This window comes from Lampris incognitus, chromosome 13 (genome assembly GCF_029633865.1).
Source record: "Lampris incognitus isolate fLamInc1 chromosome 13, fLamInc1.hap2, whole genome shotgun sequence".
NCBI lineage: Eukaryota > Metazoa > Chordata > Actinopteri > Lampriformes > Lampridae > Lampris > Lampris incognitus.
Window position 1 is genome coordinate 35,966,292 of NC_079223.1, and position 21,812 is coordinate 35,988,103.

Below are 21,812 nucleotides of genomic sequence, written 5' to 3' on the forward strand. Positions count from 1 at the left end.
AATAAATAGTCCTCATTCAATGCAAAAGCTAACATGATGCTACAATAGTTTATCATGACGAATTTGAGTGGTCATTGGTCATCTCCTACCATGCAACTTCTTCCAACACAGCCTACAAATGAATGCCAACGGGGGTCACTCCACTGCCATACATACGGGTGGCACGGTGGTCCAGTGGTTAGCACTGTTGCCTCACAGCAAGAGGTTCCTGGGTTCAAACCCCAGGCTGTCCCAGGTCCTTTCTGTGTGGAGTTTACATGTTGTCCCTGTGTCTGCGTGGGTTTCCTCCGGGTGCTCCGGTTTCTTCCCAACATCAGAAAGACATGCATGTTAAGGTTAATACTCCTGCCTGTGCCCCTGACCAAGGGAATGGAAAGAAGAACGAGTTGGTCCGTGGGTGCTGTAGCCGTCCACTGCTCCTACACAATAGGATGGGTTAAATGCAGAGAACAAATTTGTTGTAAGAATACAATTCTTTGTAACCATACTACTACTACTTTTGGCTGCTCCCGTTAGGGGTCACCACAGCGGATCATCCATTCGTTGTATTCATTGTAACAATACAATTTGTTGTAACAATACAATGACAAAATAAAGTGGCTTACGTTAAAGCAAACACTAAGAGAGAATTTAGCAATAGAAATGACTGAAGAAAAGGATGGATAACTGTGAAAACGAAATCTAGCTATGTACTACATGTGCAGTTAGTCTCTCAGACCCCGTTTCCTCTGCGGAGCTGCTGAGTAACCAATGGTCGAAGACTTTGGTCAAACTGAACAGGTCCCAGGTATCATGTTGGGAACTGTACAGATGCTGGAAAAAGCTTTCACCTTGATGAAGCAAAGTTTTAAAGAAAAATCTTTTTTTTTTTCTGCGCATGATGAAATCCTTAAATCTTTGCTCTATCTCTTATCCACCTCCAATATCCTCAGGAGCAGCGGCTGCGCTACCTGAAGCAGCAGGAACAGCGTCAGCAGCAGCAGGCCTCAGAGCAGGAGAAGCTGCAGCGCCTACGGGAGAATGTGGAGAACCAAGAGAGCAGGCTGAAGAAGGTCCGGGCCCTCAAAGGCCAGGTGGAGCAGAAACGCCTCAGCAACGGCAAGCTGGGTAAGCAAAGGTTGTGGGTCGTGGACTGGTGGATGGGTGACTGGACGGGATGTGTTGAAGGAATACTTCATAGAGGAGAAGAAACTCTTTTTCCTGTTTTTTGATACTATGTTAAACGTGGTATATACAAATAACCCACCAAGTCAAATTACTTGTGTAGGCTAATGAAACAATTTCAATTTCTAATGAAGGGTGGGATGGGTGTTATTAAGTAAATAAATATTGATATAGGAAAATGCGCCACTTTACAAAATCTTTTTTTTCATTGTCCTTATGCATCCTCAATAATCCAGGTAAGAAAGTCACCCCTCAGTCTAGAGACTGAAGCCGTCACTTGGATAAGTGATGAAACGTTTCTCTCTTAATAAATGTCCAGAAGAACTGATTCAGCTTTGTGACTTTCTTTTCATTCTTTCTTAATGTTGTCTTTGTTGTTATCTTTGTTTGATCTCTTTTTCACCTTGCCACTGTCCTCTTCATCCTGTTCTCCCTGGCTGTCTTTTTGTCTTGGCACCCTCCCTTCTTTTTTTTACCCCAGTGGAGGAGATAGAACACATGAACAACCTGTTTCAGCAGAAGCAGAGGGAGCTGGTGTTAGCCGTGTCCAAAGTTGAGGAGCTCAGCCGCCAGCTGGAAATGCTCAAAAATGGCAAGATGGATGCTTTCAATGACAATCAGAGCTCCATGGCTGAACTGGACCGCCTCTACAAGGAGCTGCAGGTGTGTCTGTTAGAGAGAGATGCCTAATCATTTACGTGTAAGGCTTGCACAAAATTCAGTATGAATACAAAATAAGATAGCTCCAAGGATAAGCAATACCAGTGACTCTGTTCCAGTGTGTAGACTTGGGTAGGCTGTAGAACTGAATTGCCCTTTTGGGATAAAATAAAGTCGTCTGAGTGTGATATCCTGTTGCCAGTTGAGGAACAAACTTAACCAGGAACAGAATGCAAAGCTGCATCAGCAGAGGGAGAACCTGAACAAGCGCAACCTGGAGGTGGCAGCCATGGATAAACGGGTCAGTGAGCTACGTGAGCGGTTGTGGAAGAAGAAGGCAGCGCTGCAGCAGAAAGAAAACCTGCCAGTGAGTTTTACAATATACACGAGTCAAACATCACGGCCTGTGATGCAGAAACACCCTCACATGTCATCCTTGGTGTTCATCAAAGTTGTCAACATAGTTTGTCATCATAGGCCTGATCATCTACTATTCACATCCATGGCATAAGTTTTGCTTCACAGCTCCCCCTAGGGGTCAAAGAGAATTAAGGTTGTTTGTCTGTATCTCTGTTTACCCCCGGAAGCCTCAGATACCCTGGCATTCAGAACCGTCCCCTTCCAATGTAAGGCTCCTCAAACTTAAATCTGCTATCGTCTCTGTGTGGGGGGAAAAAATGAAATGAGTGCCTCAAAGGGAGGAAGTTCTCTGTGAACCCTTCCTGTTATCGTTTTTCTTTTATCTTTCCCTCTCTCACTGTCTGAAATGGCTGGTGGGGATTGATCATTGTTCTGATCATGTCACAAAGTAAATACACAATCTAAATTCACACTAACGCTTCCCTGCACTATGTTTTCAGCTCTGTTTGGCAAAAACGACTCCTTTTTAGAAGAGAAGAGATGACTAACAAGAGCAGGCAGACATGACAGACGGGCAGGAATGTCAGAACAGTAGATACCATCTGTCCTGGCTTAGCTCTGACAGAAACAGGAAATGACAAACGATATACTTACTCCAACTTTATGATGTAAAAAAAAATTATGGCGAGAAATACATCTCATCTTTGAGAACACTGTAATTTAGCTATTACTTGATATTGAAGAGCCGTGCTGAGTGATATCCAGCACATGATAAACACTTTACTACAAGTGTTTTGGTTTTGCCCTTAGATGTCTGCCTGGTCCTCCCTCTATTCCCCCTGGGCTGCTTTGAACACCAAAGTTGCCATGGGACTGTTAAATCTGAGTAAACAAAACTCCTTTTTGAAATGGTGTAAGTAGGGAACATTAACATAGTATGTGTACTTAAGTCTAAATAGGAACTTGACGTGTTGGAGGAACCTTTTGAGGAAGCAGTGAACAAGTTGCAAAAACAGCAAATGCAATTAAACACAGTGGTTCATGTTATTGATGATCATCCGTTTTGTTCAGCATATTCAAGAACATCACTCTGTTTCAGAAGTCCTTTATTGTTTTGCAGCAATTACACTAATTTCACTTTCCTAATTGGACTGACTGCCTATCAGAAAGAATAACTCTGCTCTGGTGAACTTTCACATTAACTTTCTTTTTCTCGACTAAATTAACATTCAAACAAGTAATCATACAGTCAAGATGGCTCGCACCCCTAATAATCCAATGCAGTTTTATAGCTTGCTGGCCCAGAATGCAAGCAGAAATGCTCCATATGCTGAATTTGTATTGTAAATATGGACAATAACCTGCTTATTATGCTACAGTTGCATTTATGCAGCAAATGTAGTCTGCAAAGTTTATTACCACTCATAAGTCTGTACATTATACAGGTAATTAATCTCACAATGGAAATGTAACGTATCCTTTTTGAAGCCATGCCTGAGTCCTGTTTAGATAAATGAGCAACTTGTCCACTGAACTGAAAGTGGGAGAATCAAACACTAAAGAAGCCCACCTCCTCTTTTTGATGTTCCTTTCTCTTAAAATGGAGAGGAAGCTGAAGAGACTAAGGTGTATGTATGTCTATGTTCTGTGTGTGTTGGAGTGAGTAACTCTGTGTGTGTGTGTGTGTGTGTGTGTGTGTGTGTGTGTGTGTGTGTGTGTGTGTGTGTGTGTGTGTGTGTGTGTGTGTGCGCGCGCGCCGTAGAGAGGAAGGGCTGAATAGGCCTTAGTGAGGAGTTGATTTACCCACACTCTGCCTGGAATTGCAATGAGTGGGCCTTTTTCACACCAGCACAAAGACACGCTCCGTCCGGCTGCTCTCTTCGCCAACCAAACAGCAAGGGTCTGGCTGACATCACCCGACAAGCATGTATAACCATACTTACTGGACGGAGAGATGCCAGCCCAGTCATCTCAACCCGCCCTAATCACATAGGCCAGGGGACACCGAGGAACGGAAGATTTTTAGTAACAAGGAATTGTATGGTGTTTTGAACTGCTGTTGCATTTTTTGTGTTTTTGTTTTCTCCAAGAATGGCTATCCTGGTAAACAGAGGGCTTCCAAAGACACTCACCTCCAGGTAACTAAGCTAGTTGTGGAGCTGGACTTTCTCTTTCTGTCTAATCTGATCTATGCAGCATGACACTGCACCACACTAGAACTTGTTCTTTATTTTGCCCCCGTACTCTTGGCGTCCAAGGGAGTTGATTTTCAGCTTTTCTTAAAGGAACACAGCTTTGCTGTATTCCTGAGGCTGAATAGGAGGATTTTTCACACAGCGTTTCGGTATCATTTTCAGTCAGTTGGGGACTATTTTACCTGATTTTAGGTAGTAGTTAATGCAACTGTTATTGGGTCCTGGAGAGTAATTGGTTTTATGCTTCTTCCTTAAAACACTATTATTTAGATGCGGTCAAACATAACTTAAAGCACTCTGTATTTAGGGCTCACATCAGCAGTAATATATCAGATAATACAGAGGAAATGTATGGTCATTTTTCTGGTTTGTCACTTGCTCCTGAATGTCTGAATAGTACTTTGGCTCTGCTGTCCACTGAGCTACACTACTGTGAGGGATTTGCATTGCTCTCAGTACATCCTATCTGCCCAACAAACCCCTCTCTCTCTTTCTCTCTCCCCCTCCTCTCTCCCTGTCCAGCTGCCTTCAGACAGCCCTGCAGGTCAGCAGTCGGGTCCATCCCGCGTGGCGGCGGTTGTACCGTATAACCAGTCTTCTACAATGCCCCGTGGCCCAGTGAGACACGAGCTGCTTGTCAAACCAGCCTACCCAGACGGCACAGCCACTCTACCAGCCCACGACCCACAGGGCAAGGCCCACACAGGTGAAAAACCAGAAAGCGCACATAATCCTGCCTCTTTTGACCTCCTTTCCAACCATCACATTCAGTGTCAGCGGAGGCCAAACTTGAATCTCTCCCTTTTGCCATTCTACAACTAGGTCACCTTGATTTACATTTTCCGTTTTGTGTATTTCAACAGGGCTGTCATCCAGAGCAGCTTTAATGAGTGCAGGGATAGAATGACCTTATCATATCTAGGACACCAGACTTATAACAAATCAAAAAAGGAGTATAAACAGCCTTTCAGTGTCCCCACATTTTCCTTTGACTATAGGACAATTACAAAGGTGCCTAGTACTGTGAAAATAATTTCTTTTAAAGAGAAGTTTTTCTTCCCCATCACTGTGTGTCATTGTTTTCCAGTAGCTATCATGATTTATTTTACCCAGTATGGAGCCATGTTGGGTTTTGTTTTTTTCTTTTTGGGAGGGGGGTGTTTTTAAAGAGTTGGAATGTGACAGGAGTGTCCTGCCCCCAGCAGGAACCAAGGAATCTGTGCCACCCTTGGTTTGCGATGTCACCCTGAGCTCGGAAGGTAGCTGTTGCTATTTTGCTTCCTTGGTGCTATTTGTGCCTGCTGGATTCTGAACCGAGTTATAAGTGACTTGTGTTCAGTCTAAGTATCTCTGCAGCATATGTGGGTATTTGTTTTGCTGTGATGCTAAGCGAGATGATCAGCGTGGTGTGTTTCCGCCCCTCTTGTCTTTTACTCTCATGCTCAAATTGTCTCTCGGGGGGTCACACAACTATTGATGAGCTTGCCAAAATGATGGTCTCTGCAGTCGCCATGTCCTACCACTTGATAGAGGTAGAGTGCAAGTCACTAACCAACGGTACCATAGCTGTCTAAAGGTTCATGTGAGAGACAGTCTCTCAGGCTGGTCCTGGGAGAGGAGATAGTCCAAACCCTAATGTACCACTCTCAACTGATGATTGATGTCTATGACTATCTAAACTGATGCTGACTGGAGAGATAAAAGAGTAAATAGGGTAACCGACATTAAATGGAAGGCATTAGAGCAGGAAAGCTGAGTACAGTAAGATATTTCCAGTTAGTCACTCTCTACCTTTATGATAATTTTGGTAAATAATGAATCTCTGCACTGGATTGCATGCACTCAGCCTGTTGTAACAGTCAGACTTTTTATTTTTTTAGATGATATGGCTGCTTTATTATTTATTTATTTATTTATTTATTACTTTTTCAGTACGCAGAAGTGTTGTGTTAATCCTTTTAAATAAAGAAAGCGTCGTTAAAGCTGCATTTTTCCCATGGTGTTTCTGCTGCCCCCTTCTGCCTAGAGACTACAGTACAAAGTCTGCTGTGAAATGTGGGAAAGGGAAGCCTGAAGCCTTGTTAAACATACGACAGGGCAGAGTGGAGACGTACCCTATTTAGAGATGCTCTTTGCATGAGCCTCAACTCTTATTCATGCATTAGTTTCCTCTTGAAATAACCCCTCTCAGTGGATAGTGGGCCAGGAGAGCTTGATAGCATTAAAAATTAATGATCCCACGCCAACATTAGTTAATATAAAACAACAGCACGAGAGCCCTTCTCTCCATCTCTGTCCTCGCTCCCTCCTCCCTCTTTTTTCTCTTTTTCTATTCCCCTCATAGCCCGTATTTTCTCTTTTTTCCACAATTCTGCAGCAGTTAGAGCTGGAGAAAGGCAGGAGCTAAAAGTAACAGGTTTTTTCCAGTCTGCTGTGATGTTGCATGCGATCTTTTCTGCATGATGAGCCCATATGCAGTGGGGAAAGGAAGGAGAGATTTGTGGGGGGTGGGGGGGACAAGAGGGAGCTGCTGCCGACGTGCCCATCCCCAGCTCCTCTCCAGTGGTTCCGTAGCGCACAGCACCAAGCGGGCTCAAGGGGGTTGCGTCGGTCCCCGTGTGGCCCCTGGGGTCCCCCTGCTCAGGCCTAGCCAACAGCATGTCTGGAGCAAAGGGAGATTTGGATATCTAAGGCACTTCTAAGGTTTTTTTGTCTCTCGTGTGCGTTTTCCTCAGAAGCCATGTTCTTGTTTAAGCCTCTGAAAGAGCTGCGGGCTAAGAGAAAAGGTACACACTTCCATCACCATGTATGCGTGTGTTTACCCTGCGTGTTGACTCTCTTTGCATTGTCTTCATGTTTTCATCTTTTCAGCAAGAGCATGTGTGGTGTTTTTTAAAAAAAAAATATATATATATTTTCTGTCGTGTGCGCTCTGTCCTCGAGTGACCCTTGTTGAAGAATATGAAAAGCCTTAATGTTTTCATCATCACCTCAGCCAACTCATATTTGTTTGTGTTGCTGTTGTCAGTTCCTGTGTGCTTGTCCAGCCTTCTCCTCAGTCCTCTTTCCTGCTGTTCTAAATGGGTCAGTTGGAACAAACATATCACCTTTAGCTTAACTGACGTTCTGTGTGGGCTCTGACCAGCCCAATCAAGTCTTTTCGTGTGTGTGTGTGTGTGTGTGTGTGTGTGTGTGTGTGTGTGCGTGTGCGTGGGTGCGCGCACGTGTGAACACAGATGAGGATGAATACATTCAGATACATCGATCCCCAGGTTAGGATACAGGAGCTAGTTAGTTATTACATTACCGTTCTGTGGTTCTTCCCCTACCTAGAGCCACCTCATGTGGTATTCAAACTTCGACAACATACAAGGCTGTTGGTTTGGTCATTAGTCAACTGAGAGGATGCTAAGTAGAAACAAACTTGCAGAGAGCCATTCGCCCCACCACAAAAACCCTCAGCTCTTTTGAAATACAGTATATAGTTTCCTCTGTTCTTTGTTGACAAATCTTCAAAAACATTATGGGTGACACTAGTCCCCCCCCCCCCCTTGTTACTTTTGCCTCCATGTAAGATCCTGAGGTAGTGAGGTACACACTGACACCCACACACTGGTCTTTACCCAGCTTTCTCTCTGTCTGCCCTCCCTCCCCTCTCTGCTGTCCCCTCAGGTCTCCAACCATCCAAGCTGGCTGAGTGGGGCTCCTCAGGTCTAGATTCCAACATCAACAGCCATGGTCCTCCCTCCACACTGCCACGCATGACTTCTCACCCCAGCCCCAACACAGAGCAATGTAATGCACATAAAGGACATGAGCTAACATGCAAAACAAAACAAAAACACAAACTGCCTCAGCACATTAACATCACTGCTAGAACTTCCTGTAACAGTGGCCAAAACATAAAATGCCAAATAATGCCGACTTCAGAAGAGCTTTTGTTAAGTCCATGTCACTGTGTGACCACATGGTCATTGGATGAAACTGTCTGTCTGTCTGTCTCTCTGTGTAGATGATGCCGAGTTGAAGAGGGACAAGAAGGTGCGTCCATTTTCCATGTTTGAGCCCACTGAGGCTCCCACCACCTCCCTCCGCAAAAATCAGAGCAGTGATGACTTGGTCAGAGATGCTCAGGTGAGGAAGATTGAACAATACACACACACATCACATACGAACACACTTGTCGCTCTTTAATTCATCAGGCCTTGTCCTATGGAATATGGTTACATGCACCCTAACAACACTTAACTGCTACTGATTCCAAATTAGTTTGTGGGCCCTAATATCAATTATGAAATGGCTGGCAAAAAATTTGTTTGGAGGTTGGTGTTAATTGGCCTGAATGGATGCATGGTGAACTTATACAACCTTTCTACATGTTTTAAGTACACCTAAAACTGTATAGTGCTCAGCTTGTTGCAATGAAGATACCACTGTGAACCTCTGGCCTTTGGGTTTTCAGTGGAAACACAAAATCAATAGTGGGCGTAGACATGGAAACCTGTTATAGTATTCTCTGGTCTGGATTATACATTTTGACCATCTAAGCCAATAAAACTGGACTTGACTGAATATCTAAGAAACTTTTAAGTGACAAGGTAAGTGGTAAGATTATCTGACTATGGTCAGTCATTTTTAATAAGTGTTACTAATAATAACTACATGCCTTCTGCATCTTTGTAGCAGTGTCACTCCCATCTGTCATTAAAAAGTAACTGAACACAGGCGTGCGGGTGATGTAGCCATCTATTCCTTTGCCTACCAACATGGGGAAGGCTGGTTCGAATCTCCATGTTACCTCCGGCTTGGTCGGGCGTCCCTACAGAGACAATTGGCTGTGTCTGCGGGTGGGAAGCCGGATGTGGGAATTTGTCTGGTTGCTGCACTAGTGCCTCTTCTGGACGGTTGGGGTGCCTGTTTGGGGGGGGGGGACTGGTGGGAATGGCGTGATCCTCTCACGTACTACGTCCCCCTGGTGAAACTCCTCACTGTCAGGTGAAAAGAAGCGACTGGCATCTCCACGTGTATTGGAGGAGGCATGTGGTAGTCTGCAGCCCTCCCCGGCTTGGCAGAAGGGGTGGAGCAGCAACTGGGACGGTTCGGAAGAGTGGGGTAATTGGCCAAGTACAATTGGGGAGAAAAAGGGAAAAGTTGAGGGAAAAAAAATGAAAATATCCCTACCAACCACCCCCCCTTTCTAATGTGTGCTAGTAGCACAGACCTCCTCCCCCATGTCCTCTTTCATAACAGGAGAAAGGGCAAAGCACACCTGATACTAGGGGGTGATGTTTTTCTTTAATTCCAAACTAATTTCAATTAAACAACTAGAAGTCTTTATAAAAGTATTAACAAGTAAACTCTGACCACTGGTTAGTTGTTACTAACAAGAACTGTGCCCTGTCATCAAATTTACTATCTCTGTCTCTCTCCTCTCTTCTCTACAGACTGCTCCCAAAGCCCCAGTAAAGGTGCCCCCACCTGTGCCCACCAAACCCAAAGGCCCAGTTGGCATACCCTATGGCAAACCAGCCCTCAACACAGGCACCTTCCCTAAAGTCAAGCCCCCCAGCCAGCATCCCCAGGCAGGCCAGGGCCGTAGCACCTTAACCCCCTCTCAGAGCCAGACTCTCCCTCTGCCCTCCAAACAGGATACCCCACCTGCGGCCACAGTGAGGCCTTTCACCCCTGAACTTCCCTCCTCTAAAGAGTCCAGTCTGAGTAAGCCCCAGACACTGGCCGCCAGCTCCATCTACTCCATGTACACCCAGCAGCCTGGCCCAGGGAAACCCTTCCAGCCTACTGTGCAGGGGGCTCTTAACAGGTCCCAGAACCGCGGCAATGGATTTGTCAGTGGTAAGAACATTCAGTTTTTGCAAAATTTTATTTTATTTTTTTCCATATTATTCCAATCTCAACTGATGGAAATGGATATGAACAGGGTTGCCTGTATTTTGTCTCCTTTGCCTTTCTGCTACTCTTAGCAGTCAATGTAAAGCCCATTCAGTATTCTACTTGACTTCCTTCTAAGAACAGCACTTTTATTAACTGTATATCTAAGAGGGTCCTGACTCGCAGAACATGTTTCACGTAGTGAGCGAGATTTAATGTATTACACCCAGAGGTGGTGCTACGCCTATTGAATAAAACATCAAAGTATGTTTATCCATATAACCCTAGAAGAACTGTTACACATGTATTTTTTCCTTACTTCAGGTTTAAAATTAAGCTTTCTCAGCCTCTTCGGAAGGTTTTCTTTTGAGTCAGACAGATGGCTATTTCAAATGTCCAGGCTAATGCTGTAGAATGATCAATTGTGTTGGATGGCTGACTGTGTAGCGATGGACCCATAATGTATCTGTTTGTAGGAGCACTGACAGAAGATAAGTTTCACTCAGGAAACAAATTTAAGTTTATATGTTCCATATGACATTACCAATTATCCATCCATTCATCCCATCGGGCATCATGGTGGCTTCATGGTGAGCACTATTGCCTCAGAGTCTGAGCATCATGGATTTGATTCTAGCCCGTCTGTGTGGAGTTCACATGGGTTTCCTCCATGTACTCCCAGTTTCAGTCCAGTCCAAAGACATGAATGTTAAGGCAACTGAAGTCTCTAAATTGCTCACTGGTATGTGTGAGGGACTTTGTGTGTGGGCTCTGACGGACTGGTGACCCATCCAGGGTGTCTCATTGCCTTCCCCCCCAGTGACTAGTAGGATAGGCTGCAGCCCCATGCAATCCTAAATTGGATTAAGTGGGTATCGATATTGAACATGTAGCTCCTGGTGATGTTATAGCCTACTCAAAGAAACAAGAGTACTTAGGGCTAAAGTTCATATATCTTTCCAATGCATTTCCCTTGTGCTAAATCCACCTTTCTGTTCTCCTGTCTGATGTACACATTATAAACATGAACGTGTTCACACACCGCTGCGTAAATGATCAACTAAAGTGGCAAAGCCATCTGTTATATCCTCTCTTCTCATACACAATAGTAGACTACCATACATGCTGGTTGCTTGCAAAAATTGTGGAAGTGCAGCCAAGGGAATTTTCTCCAGACCTGATTCTATTTAGGGGATATTTTCATTATGTACTTGGTCACTGTGAAATGGATTGTGATGATATATTGTCATACATGCCAAAACAGTCGTACACATGTGTAGATTTCTATTTTAAAATGCTCTCCATATTAGTTTAATGAGTCAGTTAGGCTTAATTTGCTGTGAAAACTGTAAAAATCCTTGTGATTACTCTCAAGTGAATCAAAAAATATCAGACAATGAAATATGGCCAAGAAAGTAGCTCACAAGTACCCTCGGATGCAGGGCCAGTGGTCACTACTGTAATTTGTTTAACGATGATAGTTTGAGAAAACTTTTGCTGTTCAGATGGTAAAACTTATCTTTCACAAAGATGCTGATATGCTGTCTCTGTCTATGCAGTGTATGGCAAACCAGTGATCTCCAGCGGAGGTTCACAGCATCCAGAAAACCCCTACCTAGACCCTCGCTTGGCAGCCCCAGAGTCAGAGGTGGACCATAGTGGAGGCCCCAGCCCAACTGAGGGCCACCAACCAGAGACTGAACGCATTCCTAGGCCCCTTAGCCCTACCAAGCTGCTTCCTTTCATTTCCAATCCCTACCGTCACCAGAGTGATGGGGACCTGGAGGCTTTGAGGAAAAAGCTTTACAATGCTCCACGGCCCCTCAAGAAACGCAGTTCTATCACTGAACCGGAGGGCCCCGCAGGACCCAACATTCAAAAACTCCTCTACCAGAAGACCACACTTGCTGCCATGGAAACTACCATCATCACACCTACGACACCCACCTATCCACCCAACGGTGAAGCAGAGAGCGCAGCAGAGGGGCTGGTTGGGCCAGGGGTTCCAGGCCCTCTGAGTTGCACAGAGAACAGCGAATCAGAGGGGAATCAGACTGTGGAGGGAGGACAGGTTCCTGGTCACGTCCCTGGTCCTAACATCCCACCCCCAGCTATGACTGAACAGATCAATCAACCCTCAGCAGCACCAGAGAATGAGGACATTATACCCCCTCCTCCCCCTGCCCACCCAGCCCCAAGGCCAGATGACACTCTCATTCTGCCACCACCACCTGCTGGCCGGGAGGAACCGATACCCAGCCTGCCCCCACCTCCACCTGAAGGCTTCCTGGAAGAGTTTCCCCCATATCCCCCACCCCCATACCCCAGCGGAGCAGAGCAGGAGAGCTTAGCAGAGGACACCTTTAACATGAAGGCACCAGAGGTCACCGGACAGGTCACTTTACCACCGGTAGGAACCAGTGTCTTGAAAATGCTGAATCAAAATAGCACGGCATACACTTGCTCCTTTGTGGGGGGCATTATGTACATTCTTGTGTCAGGCTTAGTAATGCAAGTCCTGAATACATAGTATAGAGTATCATTTTGCATGTTACTGTCCAATGAGCATGAACATATGCTAAGTCATGGTTGATTTGGCAAATCGAAGCTTTGTACTGCACATGCTCACTGTTGATGACCTGCTGGTCAACAGCAGTGACCTGTTTGGCTGTTATGTAATTAAATAATCTCCACCAAATACAGCCATTGTTTGGGGAGAAAGTGGGCCCTATTCAGCTACTAATCGGATATACCTCTCCTCCAGATTTCTTGCCTGCTTCTCCTGTCCACCATTTATTTAGCTCTTTTCTGTGTTCAAAATAAACAAGTCTAAATTTCTTTGTACCTCAGCCTGTATTGATCCTTCATAAGAGGATCAATACTGAGAGGTGGCAGATGTTACCCTAAAAGTGTAGACCAATGAGAGATCAGTGTTCTAACCCAGTTACTTTCCCTGGTCCCCCACCTCATGTCACCTAACTCCCACGGGTTCAATTGGAGACTCATTTAAAACCTACAGAGTGTCTGTGAATGTTCTCATTCAGCCAGGTCATGGTTATCCAAAGGAGTTGAATCAAGTGCAACTGGACTTGGTATATATCCATGAAGACGTTTCGCCTCTCATCCAAGAGGCTTCCTCAGTTCGTGCCTTTCTGACTAGACGAAGCTAGTCTGACTGGCTGGTGATGAGACCCAGAATTTATCCTCTTGGAGTCGTTGTCAGAGCTATAGATGTCCATGGCTCTTTGTGTCCCGATGTTTACCAACGCCCGTCGCTAACAGAGCCATAGATATGAGTGGCTCTTTTGTGTACCGATGTGTGGCCGCGCCCATCGTTATCGGAGCTATTGATATGCGTGGCTCTCCTGTGCTCCGATGTCCAGCCGTGCCCGTTGCCATCGGAGCTATTGATTTGCATTTGTTTAGCAGCGACGGTCGTTGGGGGTGTTAGTTTCGACTTCATTATTCAGTGGTCATGAGAGTCGTTGGAGCCGTTAGTGACCGAATGTTGTTTTTGGAGGCTAGGCTTCTTGAGTCTCCTGGGTAGAGATGAAAGGACGGCATTGTAAGTGGGAGATAGGTGGTGTCGCAGACCTCTTCCTCTGTTGAGGGATGGTTTTTCCAGTTTCGCGTAGATGGCTTCCTTCACCCCTCTTTCAAACCATCTACAAACTGAGGAAGCCTCTTAGATGAGAGGCGAAACGTCTTCACGGATATATACCCAGTCCAGTTGCACTTGATTCAACTCCTTTGGATAAAACCTACAGAGCCCCCCCCCCCAACTAGATTGAATGTGAAGTGGCCCTAATCAGTTGCATAATCATGTTTTTAGTGAAATCAAATTGTTTCGTACTGTTTGCGCTGCTAAGATGGCTTAGTGCTGAGCTCAGAGGTTGAGAAACTTTTCCATGCTGCCCTCAGACCAGAGGAAACACCAGAACAGAGGACCAGAGGAAAGCCTGCTATGAGTGGACTCTCATATGTGCAGGACAGAATAGACATGGGGCTGAGATGCTAAGACTTTTACTGTTCCTCAATGGATGTTGATGGCACTTTAATATCCTTAGTGTGCTAAAAAAAAAAAAATCTCAGAATTGCTAGACCGGTGGCCCTTTTCTCACCTGTGTGGTTGCATCTTTAGGGCAAGAGGACCAACTTGCGCAAGGTTGGCTCTGAGCGTATCGACCACAAAATGAGGGTCAAGTTCAACCCACTGGCTCTTCTCCTCGACTCGTCTCTTGAAGGAGAGTTTGACTTGGTCCAGAGGATAATCTACGAGGTAAAAATATTCTGTTTATCATTTAGTTAGTTTTCTCTCCATTTCTCTCTCTTTATCTGTCTCTCAGAGACACGTTTCCTACAAACCCCTCATATTAGTCAAATCTCTGTCTCCAAAAAAAAAAAAAAAATCTCTGAAATTTTGACAGTGTGTCATTGTTTGTTTGCATGCCCTCACCTGATCTGTTTGTGTCAGGTGGAGGATCCCAGCCAGCCCAATGATGAAGGCATCACTGCATTACACAACGCAGTCTGTGCCGGCCACACCGAGATTGTCAAGTTCCTGGTGCAGTTCGGAGTCAATGTCAACGCTGCCGACAGCGACGGTTGGTAAGTTAACCACAGAGATGGTTCAGTCACAATGTAGATCATCCTATCTGCACAGCAAGTGCTCTGTTTTTCTGTTTCCGACTAGATCGGCACATTTCCAAACTCATTCACACGGCCCCCCTTCTTCCTTCATCCTTCTTGCTCCCTCATCTTTTTCCTCTCTTTACCTGTTCAGTCTGCTGATTAATTTCTCACTTGTTTATGTTGTTTATTGTATTGCTTCATTCCTCTCTGATGTACCGCTTTATTGCTCTCTTATAAAGTTTTTGTTATTGCTCTTTTATACTATAAAATTCTGGAAAGTTACTACTCAAATAAAACTTATTACGGTTTATTATTATTCACCTACCTTCCCCCCCCCCCCCCCCCCCAGGACACCACTTCACTGTGCTGCCTCCTGTAACAATGTCCAAGTGTGCAAGTTCCTTGTGGAGTCTGGGGCAGCAGTGTTTGCTATGACCTATAGCGACATGCAAACAGCAGCTGATAAGTGTGAGGAGATGGAGGAGGGCTACACACAATGCTCTCAATTCCTCTATGGTCAGTGGAGTTATGGAGTTACATGTAGGCCTGTGTGTGTCTGTGTGTATGCTTTGCTTTGCTGCCTTTTTTTGTATGGTGGTGTATTCTGTGTAGACATATTTTTAAATGAAACATTCCTGTTGTATATGTAAATCCAGTGCTGAGAATCACTCGTCCTTGTTCATCCCTTCCTGTCCATTCCCAGGCGTGCAAGAGAAGATGGGCATCATGAACAGGGGCGTGGTCTACGGCCTGTGGGACTACACCGGTGAGAACCCCGATGAGCTGTCGTTCCGTGAAGGAGACTGCATGACCATACTGCGCAGAGAAGATGAGGACGAAATCGAGTGGTGGTGGGCACGCATGGGAGACACCGAGGGGTATATCCCGCGCAACCTTCTCGGGGTGAGTCACTGCATCCAAAGGCCCTCACTGGGAGCAAAATCCTTCTTATAAATTCAGAGCATTGTATTTTAAACATATGATGTGTGAAAACAATGTCATGGTGTTGTGGAACAGTTTCTCCACGTGCTGGCTTTGACTTTTATTAACTCAAAGTGTGCTGATGTGTCTTCCTGTTGTTTTAACAGCTCTACCCAAGGATAAAGCCAAGACAGAGAAGTCTGGCTTAAACCATGAAGAATGCTGTACATTACCATCTGTCAGACGGGAAAGGACTCATGTACACACATACCGAACAAAACGCAAAGAAACAGGCTTTAACAGACTGGAATAAAATCAAATGAAGAATCACTGAGAGACCAAACAATATGAAGGATCTTGAGCAACTATGAACTATAAAACACAACTACAGCTGGATCTATAACCACTGAACTATGTGGCCTAATTGGCACTTTTCTATATCTACAGCAAAGGAATTCTACACTTATTTTTCTAGACCACCGGGTGTATTTAACCTAACACTAATGGCGTGTTTTTTTTTCTTGACTTGTTTTGTAATCTGATAAGCATCTGTAACAGTTCATAAAGTGACTGATATTCAAATGTACGGATGTCAATGGATCAAGCAGTGTTTTTATGTTAGGCAATGATTTGTTTTTTCTCTCAAAACTCCTGAATAGTCGTTTGAAATATGTCTATTATTGATTATTTGCTAGTCTCATACTGTGTAGGCTTATTGATGCTTGAGAGGAATGGGTGAATGATGAAGATTATTGTTACTCTGCTTTTTAAACACTTTTCCTATGACAATCTCAATGGGCTTAGTACTTTGAATTAGTCATTTCTTATGATGAGAAATTACAACTCAGCGTAACTGTATTGAAAGTGCATTTTCAGATGTGGCAATATCACCGTTGTAATTAATTTAAAAAAAAAGGCATTGCAATGGTCAGATTGTTTTGTTGAAAAATGGTAATGATGCCGATGTCAGTGTTTGAGCTATTGCTATTGGTTTTGTAATCGGTGCTGCCAGTAAAAGCCAGTATGCATTTCCACGGCAGCAAATCGGTGAGGACATCGGAGATACTGTTTATAAGCATTTTGTTGAATGTTTACAGCTCTGATGTTGCAATGACAGACTTTAGAAACAAACCATTCTTGGAAAAGTTGTGTAATACGATTATAATCTTTTAATCTCTGCCATTCCAGGAGGACACTGTACAGCAGGCAAGCCTAACTCACAAGACCTTTTTTCCTGTTCTTTTCCCACCCAATTGTTATAGATAACATTCCACATATTAAGGGCAGATAATCTTATTCAAAGTCAAATCACGTCACTCAAGCAATTAGAGCAACCCAGTTATGAAAGCATATTTTTTAAATACCTTGACATGACACTCAGCCCAACACCATTATCAACACAGATGTATTTATTTTTGGTACCTTTATTTCTGTTGTCTTTGTCATAGCTATAACCCCACATGTAGTATTTGAAACATTTACAATAAAACATCTTGCTTTAAATGTGCCGTCTGTTTAGTCCCATCTGTTTGTATAACCTGCTGCAAACGTCTACCTCCCTCAGTATCTTATTGTGGAGGGCTTACAGATACCTTATTAACCAAAAAAAAACACATTAGAATGACCCACTTCCAAAACTTAATGCGAATCAAGTCGATCAGGGAGGGCAATTTTGTCCCATTTTCAGTGTGTAATAATTATTTACTTTTCTAATAAGTATTTACTCCATAGGTGTCTGATTTGTTGAGGATGCAACGCTGCTGGCACGCCTCCTTAGACCATCGATTTCCATAAATATCGTCCCTTCGCGTACAGAACCACTAAACACGAATCATGTTGGATCCGCTGAGTTTGGGGGGGGAATACGTTATTTATCTGGAATAGATGATCCGCCACGACACAAGTGTGACGCTCATTTTCTGAACGCGGGTAACGACGCACGTAAGACGACAGTAGACTCGCAGCCTGAGGACAACCCGCAGCTGTTGTTGCTTAAACTGGGCGGAAATAGTTAAGAGAGTTTAAAATAAGCGCCTTCCGAAACCAATCCGAAGTCTCGAGGGCGGCCCTTGCTGGTGGGGGCGGTGACGCATGGAAGTCGTGGGCTTGTAAGCGCTGTCGTACCAGCAACACGTGCGCTTTATGCTGGCTCGGTCAAGCCGCAGACGCCGAAGAAAACGCTGTCAAAGTTTGACGTTTGCAGCGAAAGAATATTCATGGGTTAAAAACAAACACGTTTTGTCATCAGGACATGATTTATCCGGACGGCAGGACTGCATATCTGCTTCGGAGGACATTACCTAACCTATAATTAGACGCCTTTAATTTGAGTACGTCACAACCTGTACCGCATGGCGGGTCTGGTCCTGTGGCGTTGAATTTATGAAGCACTGTTCTGCCGACGAGAGTATAGATTATTGGCTATTGCGCACTGTTCTCTTTTCTTACGTCTTTCCCTCTCCCTCAATGATGTCTCCTCCTTTCTCTTCCCCTGTATATGTGAAAGGTGTGATGTGAGTGTCCCCTATGTGCACGTGTAGTCTGTCCTCCACCCAGGTCTCCGGTGGTGGTCGCGACTACTTGGACACTGCATATAATTGTATTCTGTTTCAATTGACATCGTTCTCATTCCAATGTATGACTAATGTTTTTATTGTCTCTTCTGCCGTGTACGTGTGAATGGTGTGATGCGAGTCTCCCCTGTGTGCATGTAGTCTTTCCTCGTGTCAGATCTACATGGTGATGGTGGTCGCGTGGCTCGGGTGCTAGGCTTGGCATCCTCCTCCTCATATTCTGTATATATCTTATATTTCCATTACAAGTGTTATCTTCTTTCAGTGTTGTATTCTGTAAAGTGTGTTTTATTCTGTATACACAACATCCATTGCACGTCTGTCCGTCTTGAGAGATCCCTCCTTCTGTTGCTACCCCCGAGGTTCCTTCTCATTTTTTCTCCGTTTGTTTTTTAGGGATATTCCTTATCTGATGCGAGGGTCTAAGGACATGATGTTGTATTGCTGCAAAACCCACTGAGGCATTTAATTTGTGGACTTGAAATTGGGCATTGGCTATATTTAACACTCCTCTTGTCCTGGGTTAAACGTTTTAAATAAAGTCGCTGTAAATCCTTAATCGCACGTATCTTGTGGACACATTCGATAAAGCAGAATCAAATCATCTAACACACCTCGGGACATCAATTTTCAGCGTTTTAAAAAGCTTCCTGTTTGTTATCTACAGATGTTTCTCTCCGGAGGAGGATGGGGGAGCGCACCATTTCCGGTAAGGCGCGTCTTAGCCATGGTCCTAGCGGTAGGCTGGGGGTTTGTTTGCTGCCGTGACAGCGGCAACTAACTTGAATTTAGGAGTCTCCAGACACTGGTAGGCGGGGCGGGCATTGGTAGACGGAGATCTCCGATTGTCTGGTATTGCGAGACTAAGATGGCAGCGCTTTGGAAACGGCGATGTTGTAAATACGAAACAGCAAGTTAACATGTCGGCGTAAACAAGAGTCTTGCACATTAAGATACAAGTTTCACATTCTGTCCATCAGATAACTTTTTGGCAATAGGCAGCAAGATTTCGCATCCCCCTCCCCCTCGTATTTTGTATATTTGACCGTATCGTCACAACTTGGCCGAAATCGTTTAAGGGCAGGGTCACATATTCTGACGGGTCGCACAATTTGGTGTAACATCAGCCACGCCTCAAATCGGTATTTAGACACTTGGTTAAGATGTACGTCGATCAAAGTGATATCTGACCAAACCAAAACTGGAGCTGGGAAGCAAGGTGTGGTGTATCGATGACACAATCAATGAACAGTATACCAATTCGTCGAATGATAGAAGCGATAGAACGGGCATCTGATTTAGATTAAATTACAAAAACATTGCACAAACTCTTTAAATAAGTTAACAAAGAAACTTTTACATCCATATGGTTCAGTTATTACTTTTTATTTTGTGCTGTGAGTTTGATGGATGTTGTTTTGCTGCCTTTTTTGGGGGGGGGTCCACATCAACCAACCAACCAACCAACCAACCAACCAACCAATCAATCCATCAATCCATCAATCAAGCTGCATTTTATATAGCGCTTTTCTAGCCGCAACAGCCACTCAAAGCGCTTTACAATTGCATCATTATACTTTGTATGCGTCTCTCTAAAAAGCATATATAGATATAGGTACCGTTCCTTTTGTACTGAGAAAGCAGGTTATACCCTGAACCAAAAAGCTAATACACCTTTTGTGGTGCACCGCAGTGCACCATAGTGACTCCAGTTTCCTGACGATATGTGAGCACCAATGCATCAGGATTTGAAAATAAGCATGACAACTGGCAGTGAACACGACAGGAAAAGTTGGTTCATTCAGAACCATTTCGCTCACATGTAGTATCTTTACAAGCAAGCCTTAGTGAGTGAGCGCTGAACTAACAGGAGAAAATGTAGGTCATTTGGACTTTGAATATGCGATGACTCGTCCTGGTCAAATTCTGTGGTCAGTTGCAGGAAGCAGCACATCACTTTGAGGTGACAATGTTCTCGCTGTTAACGCTGCCAGTCAGCAGAGCACGCAATGGTTGAGCCGTGATAAGGCTGAAAGGAGTGGTCTCATGCTCTTTTTCAAACGAAAAACATTTCGGCAAAGACGGGTGGAGAGGAGAGGAGAGGAGAGGAGAGGAGAGGAGAGGAGAGGAGAGAAGAGAAGAGAAGAGAAGAGAAGAGAAGAGAAGAGAAAGCTCGTGTTTATTTGACAGCCAAGTACATTTACACTTAGAATGTGTGGGATGCTCAGCATACAGGCACGAGAACAAGAACATTACATTTTAAGGTGGAAACTAACAATATTCATCAGATCTACTATGTGCATAATATGTGACATTTGTATAATATGCAGTATAATACGCAATATTGTAACGTGCATGGATAAGTAGACACGTTGGTCCTTGACTAACAGGTCGAATCCATTAGTCGGCTGGTTAACGTTGTCGCTTGCGGAGTGGGAGACACGTGTTCGCGTGGCGGTACCCGGGCTCCCCCCTGAATTCGCTACAATATTAACTAGAGTTGTCTTGTGGCAAATCCCACAGTCTTTGGACGTGTCTAGTTTGGTCCCTCCATAAATTTCATTGCAGCATACATGGTGCACAGGATGAGGAAAACTGAACTTTTCGGCAGGAGAAGAAATAGGCCACACCTGTTGAAAGTAAAATATTTTTTATTATTATAGCCATGTAAATTGTGTGTGTGTGTGTGTGCGTGTGTGTGCGTGTGCGTGTGCTGCCAGAGGCAGGAACAAAGCAAAGTAAAGTGGACACCATGTATCCCACACAGCTGGTGGTAAAGGAAACAAACCTTTGCTGCTGTTTTGGCTTGATAGCTGTGGTACGTCGTGATGTGAACTGTGTGGTTGTAGATTCATTCATGAGAGTTGATATTTCATGTGTGCTTTGGGACGGTAACACCACTGAAAGAAAGACAGATGAGTACAAATGTATGATTTTCTTTGGTCTTCTTCTGACTTAATCTCCACATCTATCTCGAGTACAGTACGGAATCAAATTATGCGGCCAGAGTTGGTTTAGTCAACACATGTGTTTTCGAAATTGCAGTGTTCTTAGGCTGGTAGGAGTTTTACTTGTTGTTTGTTGAACGACCGTGATGTGGACAGGCACCTGAAGGTCTCATACAGAGCAGATGTGCCAGCCTTCGTTCTGCAGATTCACCTTACTCATGTTCACGATCATGACTTTTCTATCGGTGCCATCTGGGATACGTTGTAAGACCACTGCCGCTCCATCTAACGTTCCCAAATACGAGTCCACACACGAGCTGCCCATCCTGCACCACCTCATGGGCCCAGTGTTACTGTAATAACAATGGACACTGATGTTTCCACCATCAACTCCGCTTAGTTGTTGTTGTTCCACATACAGCCTCGGAGTTCCTGAACAAACACATACAACCAGGAACAATAAGGATGTG

The 21,812-nt window shown here is 44.4% G+C and overlaps 1 protein-coding gene across 2 annotated transcripts in view; it reads left to right on the forward strand.

Annotated features, from left to right (window-relative positions):
• Positions 1–17,315, forward strand: part of tp53bp2a (tumor protein p53 binding protein, 2a) — a 41,309-nt gene extending 23,994 nt beyond the window's left edge. The window contains exons 6-20 of one of the 2 annotated variants that reach the window (XM_056291659.1): positions 933–1,107; positions 1,646–1,827; positions 2,027–2,191; positions 2,412–2,450; positions 4,275–4,322; positions 4,902–5,085; positions 8,052–8,174; positions 8,392–8,513; positions 9,824–10,232; positions 11,828–12,678; positions 14,410–14,547; positions 14,743–14,876; positions 15,250–15,416; positions 15,604–15,803; positions 15,989–17,315. In XM_056291659.1, the coding sequence (XP_056147634.1) occupies positions 933–1,107; positions 1,646–1,827; positions 2,027–2,191; positions 2,412–2,450; positions 4,275–4,322; positions 4,902–5,085; positions 8,052–8,174; positions 8,392–8,513; positions 9,824–10,232; positions 11,828–12,678; positions 14,410–14,547; positions 14,743–14,876; positions 15,250–15,416; positions 15,604–15,803; positions 15,989–16,030 (2,979 nt within the window). In that variant the 3' untranslated portion in view covers positions 16,031–17,315. The remainder of the gene's footprint in view (positions 1–932; positions 1,108–1,645; positions 1,828–2,026; positions 2,192–2,411; positions 2,451–4,274; positions 4,323–4,901; positions 5,086–8,051; positions 8,175–8,391; positions 8,514–9,823; positions 10,233–11,827; positions 12,679–14,409; positions 14,548–14,742; positions 14,877–15,249; positions 15,417–15,603; positions 15,804–15,988) is intronic. The other variant, XM_056291660.1, reaches the window with a different exon arrangement.
• Positions 17,316–21,812: the final 4,497 nt, after the last annotated feature.